Source organism: Notolepis coatsorum (assembly GCF_963971535.1).
Source record: "Notolepis coatsorum genome assembly, chromosome: 10".
Classification (NCBI taxonomy): domain Eukaryota; kingdom Metazoa; phylum Chordata; class Actinopteri; order Aulopiformes; family Paralepididae; genus Notolepis; species Notolepis coatsorum.
This window is the reverse complement of record NC_140174.1, coordinates 28,195,474-28,212,813: the sequence shown is the minus strand read 5'-3', so window position 1 is coordinate 28,212,813 and position 17,340 is coordinate 28,195,474. Positions and strand designations below refer to the sequence as shown.

The 17,340-nt window shown below is 45.0% G+C and overlaps 1 protein-coding gene across 1 annotated transcript in view; it reads left to right on the top strand.

Moving 5' to 3' along the window:
• Positions 1-17,340, top strand: part of pemt (phosphatidylethanolamine N-methyltransferase) — a 232,754-nt gene that overhangs the window by 204,592 nt on the left and 10,822 nt on the right. Inside the window, exon 6 of the mRNA XM_084323262.1 lies at positions 7,628-7,702. Within this exon, the coding sequence (XP_084179388.1) occupies positions 7,628-7,702 (75 nt within the window). The remainder of the gene's footprint in view (positions 1-7,627; positions 7,703-17,340) is intronic.

Sequence of the window (17,340 nt, the reverse complement as noted above, 5' to 3'; positions counted from 1 at the left end):
TTGGATACAGCACGTTCAAATGTTTTAGAAAGGAAGGAGAGAAGAGAGACAAGACGATAGTTGCCTATGACGGTGGGGTTCAGGGTTTTTTTTTTTACGAGGGGCGTGACTCTGGCTTGTTTTAGGGAGGTGGGGACCACCCCTGAGTTGAGTGAGGAGTTGATGGTTGCAGTTAGGAATGGGAGGATGTCTGGTGCTATGGTCTGGAGGAGTGGGGAGGGTAGCTGGTCCAGCTGGCATGTAGTCAGACGGTTCGACGTTACCAGTGTCAGGGTCTCGGCTTCTGTAATGGGAGAGAAAGATGACAGAGTGATGAGGTTCTCGATTCAGTATTTGGAATGGGTGGGGGTTGGGAGAAGACGCTGCGGATGTTCTCCACTTTTTCCTCAAAGAAGATTGCGAAGTCTTTGGCAGAGAAAGATGGGGGGGGGTGAGGAGGGAGGACATGGTAGCATGCAGATTTTTGCGAAGATTCTTGGCAGAGGCCTCGATCCTATGGTGAAAGAAAGAAGCTTTGGCATTAGTAATGGTTTTGGAGAATGTTAACAAGAGGTTGTGATATGTGTCGATGTCAGCAGTGAGGCGTGACTTTCTATACTTTCTCTCAGCCGCTCTCAGGACCTGTCTTTATTCTCTCACTGCATCCGTCAGCCATGGACTGGGTGGGGAGCGGCAGGCAGGTTTCTCAACGAGGGGACAGAGCTTGTCGAAGGAGGTTGCAAGGACTCTCTCTCTCTCTCCAGGTCAGGGACCTTCAGCTGAGAACGTCTCTCTCTTTCTCCCTCTCTCCCTCTCCGTCTATATTTTTAGGTCAGGGACCTTCAGCTCAAAATGCCGAGGAGCTCCCAGCCCATGAGCGTAAACACACACGCACGCACGCACACGCACACACACACACACACACGCTGGCCTAGATCAGCCCGTGGACAGGTGTTGAGGAGTAACTTGGACACCGTCACTGTGAGTCACGGAATCTCACATCTGTGTGTGCCGCCCATTGCATGTCAGTGTCGTTGCATGCCGAATAAAGACCTCTCTCTAAAGAGGTCCTGCATTAGTATTAGTAGTACAACAGGCTACACAGATTAAGGGGGTGACAGTTGCTCAGGAGGTAGAGCAGTCGTCTGGTAATCCGGAGGTTCCCGGTTCGATTCCCGGTCAGTGTGTCAAAGTGTCCTTGAGCAAGACACTTAACCCCTAATTGCTCCCGATGAGCAGGTTGGCACCTTCTATGGTCGCCTCTGCCATCGGTGTGTGAATGTCTTGAGTGAATGGGTAAAATGTGAGGAACAAATTGTAAAACGCTTTGGACAAAAGCTGTTTTATAAATGCAGGCATTTACCATTAAGTAGCCAGCTTGTTTTTGTCTAATCACTCAGTAAAACCTGGTTAACCTATCAACCTCCGCTGGTACAGATGTTACAGCTTTCATTTGCAGGCCTTGATGTCAGACGACAACACGTTCTCATCAGAAAGAGTGCAATGGGTTCATAATGGCCACGTCAAATACTTAGGCTGCGGCCAGGCCTGTGCAGATAAAAAATCAAATGTAAAAGTATAATATATATATATATATATATATATATATATATATATATATATATATATATATATATATATATATATATATATATTTTTTTTTTGCAGTCAGGCCACTGAATTTAGAAGCAGGCCAGGCCAGTGTTTCTAGTTGTGGCGGCGCGATAGTTAGATAACCTATGTGGGGAACAACCAGGAGATCACTGTGACAGAGAGTAACACAGTCTAAACAGTCATGCATATTTTATTCAACCCTGATCATAACAATTTTTTTTTTTTGATTTTTCTTTTTTTGTAGTGTCAGATTGAAATGAAATACTCCCACTTTTCTGAAAAGAGTAGTTTTTAAATCTGACATTACAAAAAACAAAAAATCCATCAAAATCAGTGTTGTTGCTAATCATTGACATATCATCATCATTAGGTGGCTTCTTCGTTCCGAAGGTTGCCATCACTCTCCAACCCATTCCACTTCTTCTCTCCAATGCTCTCCAATATGCTAGCCTGTAATAATCCCCCCCAGAAAAATCCACTTTGCATTTGATATGTTGAAGATATTTACATTTTTGTCTGTTTTTTTCAATAATTTGTGATGCCATCACAAACACTGGCATTTAACACATTAATTGCCAAACCCGAGATAAGGCGGGTTAACTCGACATGCGTTGGCTGCCAGACCCGAAATATCTCTGGTTTTGGTCGTTTATTCTTTTATTCTATATTTTTATTCATTATTCATCCAGGGACCTTGGTGTTACCATAGGGAATGAGTCTGAGATCACCAAAGTGCAATACCGGCCACATCCAGCTAGACGGCGGTATCGAGCACCCTTTGTAACCTTGTATCTTGGCCTGTGTAACGGCCAAATGTCACTTTTCTTTGTCGGGCGAACGGAACGGTTATAACAATCGGATTGAGGAGCGTCAAATGCTCTCGTTGCATGATGTGTGGTGGATTGTGTGGGCGGCACGATGGACACCAATACTTGGAATCGCGATCAGATAATTGGAATATTCTTTTTGGGGTACATCCTAGTGAAGGTAAGGACTATATGATATCAATCCTGCGTTGATCCAACCATGTCTTCACCTCAATCGCAACGTGTATGCGTAACGTTACTCCACAACATAGATAGGTTACAGACTAACAGTGACCAGCTTGGACTCAACATCAACACCGGAAAAACCAAGCCCATGAGGTTAAATCTAAAAACACATGATCCAATCACACTGAGGGGAGAGGCCATAGAGGACGTGGAGCACTTCACCTACCTAGGGAGTAACATCAGCAGGGATGGAGGAGCAGACAGGGACATAGAGGCACGCATCAGCAAAGAACTGGTAGCATTCAGGATACTCAGGCCAATCTGGTTGTCCAAGCAACTCTCCAACAACACCAAGCTACGGATCTTCAATACCAATGTGAAGACTGTCCTGCTCTACGGCTCTGAGACGTGGAAGACTACTGAGGGCCTCACAAGCAAGATCCAGGTGTTTGTCCAAAAAAAATGCCTGCGCTACATCCTCAAGCTGTGGTGGCCCATCAAAACCACAAATGAAGAGCTGTGGAGGATAACCAACCAGGACAGCATAGCTACCACCATCAAAAGGAGAAAGTGGAACTGGATAGGGCATACCCTTAGGAAGGACTCCAACAACATCACTAGACAGGCCTTGGACTACAACCCGCAGGGGAAGAGGAAAGCCGGTAGGCCGAGAAACACCTGGAGACGTTCCACACTCCAAGACCTAAAGAACATCGGAGTGAGCTGGAAAGAAGCAAAGGCCCTGGCCCAGAAGAGAGTGAGATGGAGAGCTCTGGTGGATGCCCTATGCCCCCCAACGGGGTAAAGAGGATTAAGTCACTCCACAACATATGCCGTTGGTGACGATCAGAGCATCAAAAAACGACCCCCCCCCCCCTTTCATGCATTCATGATGAAACATAATACCTATGACATAGATTTTATTTGGGAATAGTAGCGTGTACAGGCAAGAAACGGTCATGTTTATAGTAGAATTGACGTATAACGCTATAACTCAGCATTTCGGGAATTACCCCAGACCGCTCTAAAACCATACTTATATTCACCACGGTATAACACGGGAACGTATGGATGGAAACATGTATTCTTTTTCACATATTGAACAATAGATAGGTGATGTCAAATGGGCTATAGTATTGTATCCATAGCTATAATATAGAATATAGTTATAATTATAGCTCTACAAACAAGGTGACGCACTCCTATCTTTTAAATCGTGGCATTGCTATGATAGGCCCCGTCTAATAGCTGGCAGTCAATGAGTTAAAGGGTAAACATTCTAAAATGCCTGCACCAGAATACAGGAAATGAACTCTTTGTAACAAGACCCCCGCTTAAAAAGTGGCCTGACTGGGGCTTTATTTCGCACTATATTTCCCGGCCTGAATGATTTCCCCAGTCCGGCCCTGGCTGCGGCTACATTGATCCGCCAATGAACGGATAGAAAATTCACAAAAAGGTATTAGATTCTGCCAGAAAGAAACGGGAGCGCATGCCCAAAGCGCCACAGCCTGACGACATTGGGCCTCACCAATACTCTCTTATTATTTTTCTTATATTGTTTCTTAACCGTCTGTTAAGAGCGCAATCACGCATGTATTTGTGTGTGGTGCGCAGTGGTGGAAAGTAACTTCATTAAGTATTTTTACTCAAGTACTGTACATAAGTACAATTTCGGGCTACTTGTACTTTAAGTATTTTTATTTTAGGGAAATGTATACTTTTACTCCACTAGGAGTACTTTTTAATCCAATACATGTATCTGAACTCATCAGTTACTTTGAAGAAAAAGATTTTGCATAGAAAACATGGCAAAAATGTATGAAGATTTTATACTTTCATATTTGAAGCCTGTCAACTTCAAGAGGATATAATCAGAGCAGCAGAACTGGACCACATACCACTCTTCACAGTCCTGCAAATTTAGCATAAAACGCCTGTCAATTGCATACCCATTATAAATTGAAAGCTATTCTTGAACCATTTATAGTCTGGCCTCTTTTGAAAGGAAGCATTCAGAATTGTCTTCCACAACAGGAATAGTCACTCTGAGTACTACTGTAATAGAGTTACAGAGGTTTGAACACTGAAATAAATTATTATTATTATTTTTTTTTAACTTACATCTGAATGAATTTGCAAACAGATGCCTCTTACAGTTTCCAGCTGAGAGGTATTAGCTGGAAAATACAATGGGGCCATAGCCTGAAGTCTTATCTAGTACAGGTCCAAAGTTAATAACAATACCACAGAAATCTTTTATGTTTTTCTAATGGTATGTATAGTTATGTTTATCCAAAATGGAGTCTGGACCTTTTCCTGGGAAACATCCCTCAAGTCAGGTATCGTTGTTTCCAGAATTTCATTGGTCAATCATTTTCACCGTCAGAGGTGATTGGTCCGGTCACCGGGAGGCAAAACCGGAGGTGGTAACTTTTTTTCCGAAACTGACGCTCGTTGGCTGTTTGGTCTTATAACCCAAGATTGGAAGCACGTAATAGGTCAAGTAGGGTGTCAATCAAGCCATGACCACTGGCCATCTTAGCTTTCAACCAATGTATTGGTTCAGAGACACTAAAACCGTGGGACGCCGTCAAAAACGAGGGCGGGCCGTCAGGACGTTAAGAGGTTAACAACCTTTAATCAGAGCAGCATAACTGGACCACATACCACTTTAACAGAACCTTTCATCAGAGCAGCATACCTGGACCACATACCACTTTAACAGAACCTTTCATCAGAGCAGCATACCTGGACCACATACCACTTTAATATAATCTTTAGAGGTCAATGGTTAGAGGATTGAATGCTCCCAAGCACTGGCATACACAAATGTCATGTCGAATGCATACTTTTACTTTAGATACATTCAATAGCAAATACTTCTCTACTTTTACTTTTTAAGTAGAATTTGAATGGAGGACTTGTACTTTTACCAGGGTACTCATTTATCTGGGTATCTCTACTTTTACTAAAGGAACTGTTCACTTCTTCCACCACTTCCTGACGGGCAGACCCCAGGTGGTAAGAGCAGGCAACTGCACCTCCTCATCCATCACGCTCAACATAGGGGCCCCCCAGGGCTGTGTTCTGAGCCCCCTCCTCTACTCCCTGTACACACATGACTGCGTGGCACAGCGGAACAACAACACAATCATCAAATTTGCTGATGACACAGTAGTGGTGGGCCTGATCTCTGCCAACGACGAGCGGGCCTACCTGGAAGAGGTAGAGAATCTGTCACAGTGGTGTCAGGAGAACTGCCTCTCCCTGAATGTCAGCAAAACAAAAGAGATGATTGTGGACTTCAGGAGGTCGGGGGTCAAGGACTACAGCCCCCTCAGCATCGACGGGGCACCGGTTGAGAGAGTGAACAGTTTCAAGTACCTCGGAGCCCACATATCCGAGGACTTGACATGGACCACACACATTGACAGTGTTGTGAAGAAGGCACGACAACGCCTCTACTTCCTCAGGCGCCTAAGGAAGTTCCAAGTCAGTCAGAAGATCCTTAGGAACTTCTACTCATGTACAATCGAGAGCATCCTGACTGGCAACATCACCTCCTGGTTTGGGAATAGCACTGCACAAGACCGTAGCAGACTACAAAGAGTGACACGTTCAGCCGAACGCACAATTGGAGGGGGGCTTCCCATCCTCCAGAACATTTACAACAAGCGGTGCAGGGGGAAGGCTAAGAGAATCATCAAGGACTCCAGCCACCCGAACAACTGCCTCTTTGAACTGCTGCGGTCAGGCAAGCGATACCGGAGTCTTAAGGCGAGCACAGAAAGACTCAGAAGGAGCTTCTATCCCCAGGCCATCAGGCTGCTCAACGAACAATAAACACTATGCAGCAACCATCAAATGCACACAGCACACACATCCACACGCACACACTCACTTTAAACGGGCAACTCACTGCAGCACCCACTTTACACACTTTAGAACACCTAAACACACTTTACACTTTATATTTATTGGTAAAGGACTTGCACTACAACTCGCACACCATACTGTAAATTGTACCTAAATTGTACCTCATCCCATTTCTGCTCTGCACTATATAGTATTGTATATTAGTACATTGCATAGTATATTGTATATTGTATGGTAACTCAGTTACTTCTATTCTGCATCGAACATTGTACATATGTCTATACTGAACACTGTGACCTCTATTTTTACTTCTATTTTACATGCTATACTATTTTATTTCATACTATCTTGTCTAACACAGTCTCTGGAGTGAAACAGTAAGAAGCACTTTGTATAAAAGTATTCTGTACTTCTGTATGACAACTATTAAAGAAACTTGAAACTTGGTGGTGGGGAGCATGCAGCATCCTCGATGTAACAATAGAGTTGGTTCTCAGTCACCCTCTATGAGAATAGTTTGTATTTATGGACTTCAAATCTTTCACACATGATACAAAGCTCAACATATTTAGTCACTCAGGATCCCCAGGGGCATTGGATGTAGCAGGTGTCACTCAGGATCCCCAGGGGCATTGGATGTAGCAGGTGTCAGTAGCTACGGACGGCAAGTTGATCCTCCCATGATTGGTGAAACATGGCACATGCGGCCATTTTATGTAGGTTTCAGTATGGAATAGCATTATGTTGTTCTGTAATAATAATAGTAATTCACTTTATTATAAAATGTACCTTTCATACAAGAATTGCAGCTTGTAAAAAAAAATAAAAAGACAGGCACAAAATGAGCAAAATAGACAAAACACCAAATCACAGTTCTTCATATTATGTGTCGACATTTAACTGTCTTAGATGATTTTGTATTGTTTATTCTTATTTATTGTGCCTATATGTATGAAATTGCTGATAAACTGTGATCGTCGCTGTAAATGAGGGTAACCTCAGTGTCTCATGAATTGGAATAAAGGTTTGAAATTAAATTAAATTATTCAGGTATGCAGTACAGGATGTATTGGATATGCAGCAGCTAACCTAGTCTATCTCTCTCTCTTTCTCTCTGTCTCTCTGTTTCCCTCTCTCTCTCTCTCTCTCTTCCTTCTCTGAAGTGGTGCCAGCCCAGTGGGTTTGGTCCTGACTGCAGTAGTGGCGATCTCGTACAAGGTGGCCATCGCTTTTGAAGGGTGAGAATCTCTCTTTCCACACTGTTTTATTTTCTTCTCCTTCTTTCTCCTTTCTTTTACCCGTTTCGATCAATCCATCCATCCATCCATCATCCACCCAAGTATCCATCCATCATCCATCCATTAATCCACCCATTCATCCACCCTCCTTTACATTTACAAGTTCAGAATTGTATGGTAGTTGTAACTCTAAACAACTTACGTGGACAAGGACAAGCCCAGTGATTCCTATAATAATGAGCATTCCTGGAGAATCATCAGAGAATCATATAGTAGCCCTGCGAAAACAAGATGATGCATCTCAAGGGGTTTATCAACATCAGATAAAAGGAGCAACAACATGGGGCACCCTTGTGGCACATACCATAGTGCCTCGCGCACCCACACGGCCGTCCCGGGTTCGCTCCCCGCTCCCGGCGATATTTGTCGTATGTCTTCCCCACATCTCCTCCCGTTCGCCCTCTCCTCTGTCTGTCCTGCGTGACCAGTAAAAGCTGTAAAAATGCTAAAAATAATAATAAAAAAAAGGAGTAACAACACAACAACTAGCAATGGATAGAAGAATATTGTTTGTTTCTTTAGAAGTCAGGCATTACTAAGGGGGAAGTTAAGTGCAGGTAGCTGAGGAGGGTTTTGGGGGCAGGTTTGCGAGTGTTTTCAGTTCATGATGGGAGAGGGTCCAGATTGATCCTCGTGAATGGTTTTCATATTAGTGTGATAGTCTCTCACAGGTGGTAGCATCAAGGTATCTGCACCAGGCAGCAAATTGCCAACTTAACCTGAACCAGTGACTCTCGATTGATCGATCGTAATCGATCGATCGCTTTTGACCTAGATACCAGGCGGTGAGCGGGTGGTGTCTGTAGCGTAACGAGCCGCCTGGCCTTGAACCCCACAAACCCCACTCCAAACCCCGGGACACTTAAAAAAAATTAAAGTGTACTGCACTTATCTTGGATTGAGGTGCTTTTAGAGACTGGGAAACAGTCATCTTGTGTTCGCTATTCACACAGCTTGAGACATAGGCTATATCTGTCCATAAACACTTGGATGTCTGCTCCCTCTCTCTCTCCGTTTCCCTAGCTGCATGAGTGTGCTTTGATTTGTGTGTGTGTGTGTGTGTGCTTTGATTTGATGGGGAGGGGGGGGGGGGGCTGTCCACTTTCAATGGGCTGCTGTGTGGTTTCTAAATGTCGGCGACTGATCAGCCTTTGCTTCACTCGCCTAAAACATTATCTGTCAATTGTGTTGTGGGTTTTCAATGCAAAAATAAGAAACACTTATAAATGTAGTCCATTTACTTAAATGGTAAATTTATATAGCAGCTTTCCAATTTGTTCCCTCACATTCACCCATTCACTCACACATTCACAGAGGTGACCATGCAAGGGGCCAACCTACTTATCAGGAGCAATTAGGGGTTAAGTGTCTTGCTCAAGGACACTTCGACGCACTGGAGCGGGAATCGAGCCGGGAACCATCCGATTACCAGATGACCGCTCTACCTCCTGAGCCACTGTCGCCCACTTTACCAATGGAGTTCTCAACATTAGCTTGGTAACGTGAGCTACGGTAGACTATACAAATAGAAGTTAACCTCTTAAGCCCTACCCATTTTTTCAGAAAATGTGCCTAAAAGTACATACCCAAGTAAATGGAAGATTGCTCCACTACTATTGGTATCTAGAGACATCTATGGCCCTCATGGAATGTGTTCCCAGTGTTAGAAATACTGTGTCTGTTACTATGCTTGAGTAAATTGTAATGAACCAAAGGAGAATATCAATTATTATTAGTTTTTCATCTTTGACCAGAAGTGAAAATGAACAAAGGGAAGGTTTTTTTGTAGATACAGTACAGAATTTTTACATCCTGACACATGCAATTTGAAATATGAATATTATGGCCAAGTCATACATCGGGACAAATCTCCTCTTTCCAATGGCAGAGTTAAATCTGGTAGTACCACCAGGCGCCCTTTACAGGGCAGCAAAGACTGTGAATGAAATCTACTTTAAGTACAGTTACTTTTGAATAATGTCCATAGCTCCGCCATTTTCTGACCGGATTGCGACACGTTTGTTTTCTAGACATTCACAGAAAGGTAAAGAAACAATATACGTTGTATTTTATGGCAATAACGTTCAGGTTTGTTCCTGTGAGACATAATCACGAAAATCACGTCACAAAATTTAGTTTTAGCAAATTTCGACGTCTACCGAAAGCCCTGGGTCTCCTCTTTCTTAGGATTACACCGATTTCATCAGTGCTTCTTCTTCTTCGTGTAAATCATCCGTTTCCCGGTGCGATGCACAGAGATTTTTATAAGCTCATATTTCGCTAATAACAATTAAAATCATTGGTAAACAAATGTACTGCTGAAAATATACACTTTGACTGCTGTTTTGATAGGGTTAGGGTCTTTACTCTTGTCTATATTTGAAAAAGAACACCCTCCCCCGACCGAAGTGTCCTTGAGCAAGTTGGAACCTTGCATGGTCGCCTCCGTCGTCGGTGTGTAAATGTATGAGTGAATGTGTTTTGGATAAAAGCACTATATAAATATGTGTAGTCTATTTACCATTGAGAGAGAGAGTGAGAGTCAATGCTACTTGCCAGGCACTTCGCAATTACGATCACACTTAAGTCCTTTGGAACCCGCAAATCTCTGGACGAAAGAACGTCACGACTGATGACAGACATCCTCTGGTCGCCGCAGCGGTGGATGTGGCTCCTGTGGGGAGGTTTGGTGCCCATATGATCTGATCAGTCTGGATGAACTTGCAGTGTGCAGCTCCCGCCCTCCGCTGTGCTCCTCGCTCAGAGCCGAGAGCGATGAGAAGCAGACGCGCTGCGAGGGTGATGAGCACAACGCTGAACACGGAGTCATTCATATCGATTTTGAATTTGATCGCATCGCTACCGGTAGAGAAGTCAAGTTTCAAGTTTCTTTAATAGTTGTCATACAGAAGTACAGAATACTTTTATACAAAATGCTTCTTACTGTTACGCTCCAGAGAATGTGCTAGACAAGATAAGTATCAATAACATAGTATAGCATGTAAATTAGAAGTAGAAAATGAGGTCAGTGTTCAGTATAGACATATGTACAATGTTCGATGCAGAATAGACATAACTGAGTTACCATATAATATACAATACTATGCAGTGTACTAATATACAATACTATATAGTGCAAAGCAGAAATGGGATGAGGTACAATTTAGGTACAATTTACAGTAAGGTGTACGAGTTGTAGTGCAATCCTTTATCAATAAATATAAAGTGAGTGGGCGGCTAGGTGGTGTAGTGGGCAAGGCACTCGCCACCAGTGTGGAGACGCTAGGATTCGCGTGTTCGAATCCAGCTCTCCACATTGTTTTCAGTTTAGCTGGTCGTCCGCAGTAATACACATTGGCCGTATTACGGGGAGGGAAAACTGAAGGGTGGGGATCGAACGTTGTGAACAAGCGACTCCTACAAGTCGGTTGGTGCGCCTGCGCAGTAGAATCAGGAAGTGTCGGGGGCAGCGTGAGCCTCCCACGCGTTACTCCTCGACACTGAGAGATCGAGCTGCGCAGGTGAAAAGATGCGACTGCTGTTACCTCAAGTACCGGAGGGGACTTGTGCTATGTATGACTTAGTCCACATTGCAGCCGGCTTGTGGGAGGCAAGAAACAGCGTTCGTGACAGGGGAGGGTTGAATTGGATGATACGAAATTGGGATGGGAGAAAATATAGAAAAATGGGAGAAAAAGTGGATCAAAAAAAAAATATATATAAAGTGTGGGGAGTGGGTGCTACAGTGTGTTTGTTTAAAGTGAGTGTGTGCTATAAAGTGTGGGGAGTGGGTGCTACAGTGTGTTTGTTTAAAGTGAGTGTGTGCGTGTGGATGTGTGTGCTATGTGCGTTTGATGGTTGTTGTGTAGTGTTCATTGTTCGTTGAGCAGCCTGATGGCCTGGGGATAGACGCTTCTTCTGAGTCTTTCTGTGCTCGCCTTGAGACTCCGGTATCGCTTGCCTGACCGCAGCAGTTCAAAGAGGCAGTTGTTCGGGTGACTGGAGTCCTTAATGATTCTCTTAGCCTTGCCCCTGCACCGCTTGTTGTAAATGTTCTGGAGGGTGGGGAGCCCCCCTCCAATTGTGCGTTCGGCTGAACGCGTCACTCTTTGTAGTCTGCTTCGGTCTTGTGCAGTGCTATTCCCAAACCAGGAGGTGATGTTGCCAGTCAGGATGCTCTCTATTGTACATGAGTAGAAGTTCTTAAGGATCTTCTGACTGACTTGGAACTTCCTTAGGCGCCTGAGGAAGTAGAGGCGTTGTCGTGCCTTCTTCACAACACTGTCAATGTGTGTGGTCCATGTCAAGTCCTCGGATATGTAGGCTCCGAGGTACTTAAAGCTGTTCACTCTCTCAACCGGTGCCCCGTCGATGCTGAGGGGGCTGTAGTCCTTGACCCCCGACCTCCTGAAGTCCACAATCATCTCCTTTGTTTTGCTGACGTTCAGGGAGAGGCTGTTTTCCTGGCACCATCCCGCCAGGACCTTGACCTCATCCAGGTAGGCCCTCTCGTCGTTTGCAGAGATCAGGCCCACCACCACTGTGTCGTCAGCAAATTTGATGATTGTGTTGCTACTCCGCTGAGCCACACAGTCGTGTGTGTACAGGGAGTAGAGGAGAGGACTCAGAACACAGCCCTGGGGGGCCCCTATGTTGAGGGTGATGGATGAGGAGGTGCAGTTGCCTGCTCTCACCACCTGGGGTCTGCCCGTCAGGAAGTCCAAGACCCACTGGCAGAGGTCATAGTTCAAGCCCAGGTCCCTGAGCTTGGCTATGAGTTTGGAGGGGACTATGGTATTGAATGCCGAGCTGTAGTCGATGAATAGCATTCTCACATAGTTCCCCTTCCTCTTGTCCAGGTGTGATGCTGCTGTGTGCAGCACATGGGCTATGGCGTCCTCCGTGGACCTGTTGGGGCGGTATGCAAATTGCAGGGGGTCCATGTTGATGGGGAGGGAGGAGCAGATGTAGCCCTTTACTAGCTTCTCAAAGCACTTCATGGCTATGGAGGTGAGAGCTACAGGGCGGTAGTCGTTGAGGCAAGCAGGCTTGGATTTCTTGGGTACAGGGATAATAGTGGACTTCTTCTGTCTGTCTGTTAACAGTTATGGTACAAGTTATGGTACAAGCTAACAGCACTGGTTTCCCACTAGTTAGACGTCCACTCACCTCCAGACCACGTTGTGTATTTGAGTGTGTGTGTGTTCACACAACTTTACACACAGACACACAATTTCATCACACACACACAGACACACAACTTAATTACACACACACAAACACACAACTTAATTACAGACACACAGACACACAACTTCATTACACACACAGACACACAACTTCATTACACACACAAAGACACACAGCTTCATTACACACACACAGACACACAACTTCATTACACACACAGACACACAACTTCATTACACACAGACACACAGCTTCATTACATACAGACACACAACTTCATTACACACACACAGAGACACAACTTCATTACACACGCACACACACACAGCTTCATTACACAGACACACAACTTCATTACACATACACATTTACATTTACATTTACATTTAGTCATTTAGCTGACGCTTTTATCCAAAGCGACTTACAAGTTCTGTACGACAAGTCATCAGGAAGGGCACAACTCTATCAGCTGAGTAACAATGTTCATCAAAGTGTTGAGTGCTACAGTGTAGGTTAGTTTATTAGGACAAATGCATGACAGTATGGTTAGTTAGGGTTAGATTTTTTTTCTTCTTTTTTTAATTCAGATAATGGTTCAGATAAGTGCGTCTTTAGTCGACGGCGAAAGATTGGACGTGTTTCGGCTGTCCTAACTGGGGTGGGTAGTTCATTCCACCATTGTGGGGCAAGGGCTGAGAATAGGCGACTTCTCTTTGATGACCCTCCCGGAGCTTGGATAGGAGTAGGTCTGAGGCGGCCAGAAGATGCAGAGCATAGGGGTCTTGAGGGTGTGTAGTTAGAGACCATTGACCGGAGGTAGGCGGGAGCAGTTCCCTTTGCCGCACGGTATGCTAGGTCGAGGGCCTTGAAGCGGATTCGTGCAGCAATGGGGAGCCAGTGCAGGTCCCTAAGAAGTGGGGTGACATGGGCCGACTTCGGTAGGTTTGAGATCAGGCGGGCCGCTGCGTTCTGAATGAGTTGAAGAGGCTTAGTGGCAGTGGCCGGGAGGCCAGCGAGCAGTGCGTTGCAGTAGTCGAGGCGTGAGATGACTGTTGATTGGACGAGGAGTTGGGTGGCTTCTTTTGTCAGGAAGGGGCGGATCCTTCTGACGTTGCTCAGGAGGAATCGGCAGGTTCTGGTTGTCGCTGCGATGTGAGCAGAGAAGTTCAACTGGTCGTCGAGGACAACACCAAGGTTCTTGGCGGTCAGGGACGCGGTCACAGCTGCATTCTCGACTGTGATGGAAACGTCGGTCAGGGGGGAGGATTTGGCCGGCAGGTGGAGCAATTCTGTTTTGCTTAGGTTCAGTTTGAGGTGGTTGGTCGTCATCCAGGCGGAGATGTCGGACAGACAGGCCGAGATCCGCTCAGAGACGTGGATATCTGAGGGAGGGAAGGAGAGGAAGAGTTGAGTATCATCGGCATAACAGTGGTAGGAGAAGCCATGAGACGTGATAATGTTACCCAGTGATTTAGTGTAGAGGGAGAAGAGAAGGGGTCCTAAGACCGAGCCCTGGGGGACACCCGTCCGCAGGGGGCGGGTGGCCGACAGGGTCCCTCTCCATGACACTTGGTAGGAGCGATCATTGAGGTATGATGACAACCATGTCAGCGCAGAGCCAGCCACTCCCATTCCTGCGAGGGCCGCGAGGAGGATCTGGTGGTTGACTGTGTCGAAGGCTGCAGATAGATCTAGGAGAATCAGGACAGAGGAGAGGCCTTTCGCTTTTGCTAAGTGAAGTGCCTCTGTGACCGCAATGAGGGCTGTCTCTGTGGAGTGACCAGTCCTGAAGCCTGACTGATTAGGGTCTAGGAGGTCATTCTGTAAGAGATAAGCAGTAAGTTGGTTGGATACAGCACGTTCAAGTGTTTTAGAAAGGAAGGAGAGAAGAGAGACAGGACGGTAGTTGCCTATGACGGTAGGGTTCAGGGATGGTTTTTTTATGAGGGGCGTGACTCTGGCTTGTTTTAGGGAGGTGGGGACCACCCCCGAGTTGAGTGAGGAGTTGATGGTTGCAGTTAGGAATGGGAGGATGTCTGGTGCTATGGTCTGGAGGAGTGGGGAAGGTAGCCGGTCCAGCTGGCATGTAGTCGGACGGTTCGACGTTACCAGTGTCAGGGTCTCGGCTTCTCTAATGGGAGAGAAAGATGACAGAGTGAAGGATGAGGTTCTCGATTCAGCATTTGGAATGGGTGGGGGTTGGGAGAAGGAGCTGCGGATGTTCTCCACTTTTTCCTCAAAGAAGATCGCAAAGTCTTCGGCAGAGAAAGATGAGGGAGGGGGGGGTGGGGGGGAGGGAGGAGGGAGGACATGGTAGCATGCAGTTTGCTAAGATTCTTGGCAGAGGCCTCGATCCTATGGTGAAAGAAAGAAGCTTTGGCATTAGTAATGGTTTTGGAGAATGTTAACAAGAGGTTGTGATATGTGTCGATGTCAGCAGTGAGGCGTGACTTTCTATACTTCCTTTCAGCTGCTCTTAGGACCTGTCTTTGTTCTCTCACTGGATCTGTCAGCCATGGACTGGGTGGGGAACGGCGGGCAGGTTTCTCAACGAGGGGACAGAGCTTGTCAAAGGAGGTTGCAAGGGCTGAGAGGAGGGTGGAGGTTGCCATCTCTGTGGAGAGAGCAGAGAAGGTGTCACTCAAAGGTAGAGCGGATAGTATATCAGAGGAGAGGGTGGAGGGGGATAGGGAGGGCAGGTTGCGTCTGAGTGAGACGGTTTGAGTTGGGGTGAAGACCTTTCGGTTAAGCATGAGAGTTAGTGAGAAGGATATGAAGGAATGGTCAGATACATGTAGGGGAGTTACCGTGGTGTTAATGATGCTGGAGTTACGGGAAAATATGAGATCCAAGGAGTTGCCTGCTTTGTGGGTGGGAGGCATGGCAGTGGGAGTCAGGTCAACACAGACACAGACACACAACTTCATCCCACACACACAGACACACAACTTCATTACACACATACACAACTTCATTACACACACACACACACACAACGTCATATTACATACACATACACACAACTTAATTACACACACACACACACACACAACTTCATTACACACACACACACAGACACACAATGTCATTACACACACAGACACACAACTTCATTACACACACAGACACACAACTTAATTACACACAGACACACAACTTCATTACACACAGACCTTCATTACACACACAGACACACAACTTCATTACACACACAGACCTTCATTACACACACAGACCTTCATTAGACACACAACTTCATTACACACACAGACACACAACTTCATTACACACACACACAGACACACAACTTCATTTCACACACACAGACACACAACTTCATTAGCCACACAACGTCATTACACACAACTTCATTACACACACAGACACACAACTTCATTACATACACACAGACACACAACTGCATTACACACAACTTCATTACACACACATACAGACACACAACTTCATTACACACACAGACACACACACACAACTTCATTATACAGACACAGACACACAACTTCATTACACACACAACTTCATTACACACAGGTCTCTTCTTTGAATTTGTCACAGCACTACCAATAGCATGAGTCATATTCTTCATTTCCGTCGACTGAAGTTCATTTCAAGATTCTAAATTCAAGAGGTTTATACGTCACATACATACATACACAAGACATAGTGAAATGAAGGTGGCCATGCACGCCTTGATTGTGCAAAAAATACAAATAATAATAGAATAAAATAGAATAGATTATAAAATAGACATGATAAAAAGTACTAAGATAAAATACAATACAATGCTAAGCTTACGAATTAAAAGGTAATGGGTCCTATATACACTACTATACAATATCCTATACAATATACATGTATATACTACAGTATGTATACTAAACTATCCTAGCTATACTAACTATACTATACAAAAACATAGTTATGTTTTTTCTTTAAAGTGACCTGTAGTGTGTGTGTGTGTGTGTGTGTGTGTGTGTGTGTGTGTGTGTGTTTGATTGATTGATTGATTGATTGATTGATTGATTGATTGATTGATTGATTGATTGATTGATTGATTGAAAACTTTATTGGGTAGGCAGGGTGGGGGGGGGGGGGGAAACTGTACAACTGTACAAGCCAAACTGTACATTGGAATATTTACGAAACCATACTTGGTTCCAAGAGGAGGGTCTCGTGTATTCTTGGGTTAGGTAATTTACTGTACATTGAAGGGGGTTGGGTTAGGACATTTACATGGGCCAGTTTCGAATTGGAGTCTCCCGTAGGTGTTCTTTGAGAGTGGTTTTGAAAGTGGGTAGTGATTCACATTCCTTTACAGCTTTGGGTAGGACGTTCCACATTGATGTGGCATAATTGCGAAACGTGTT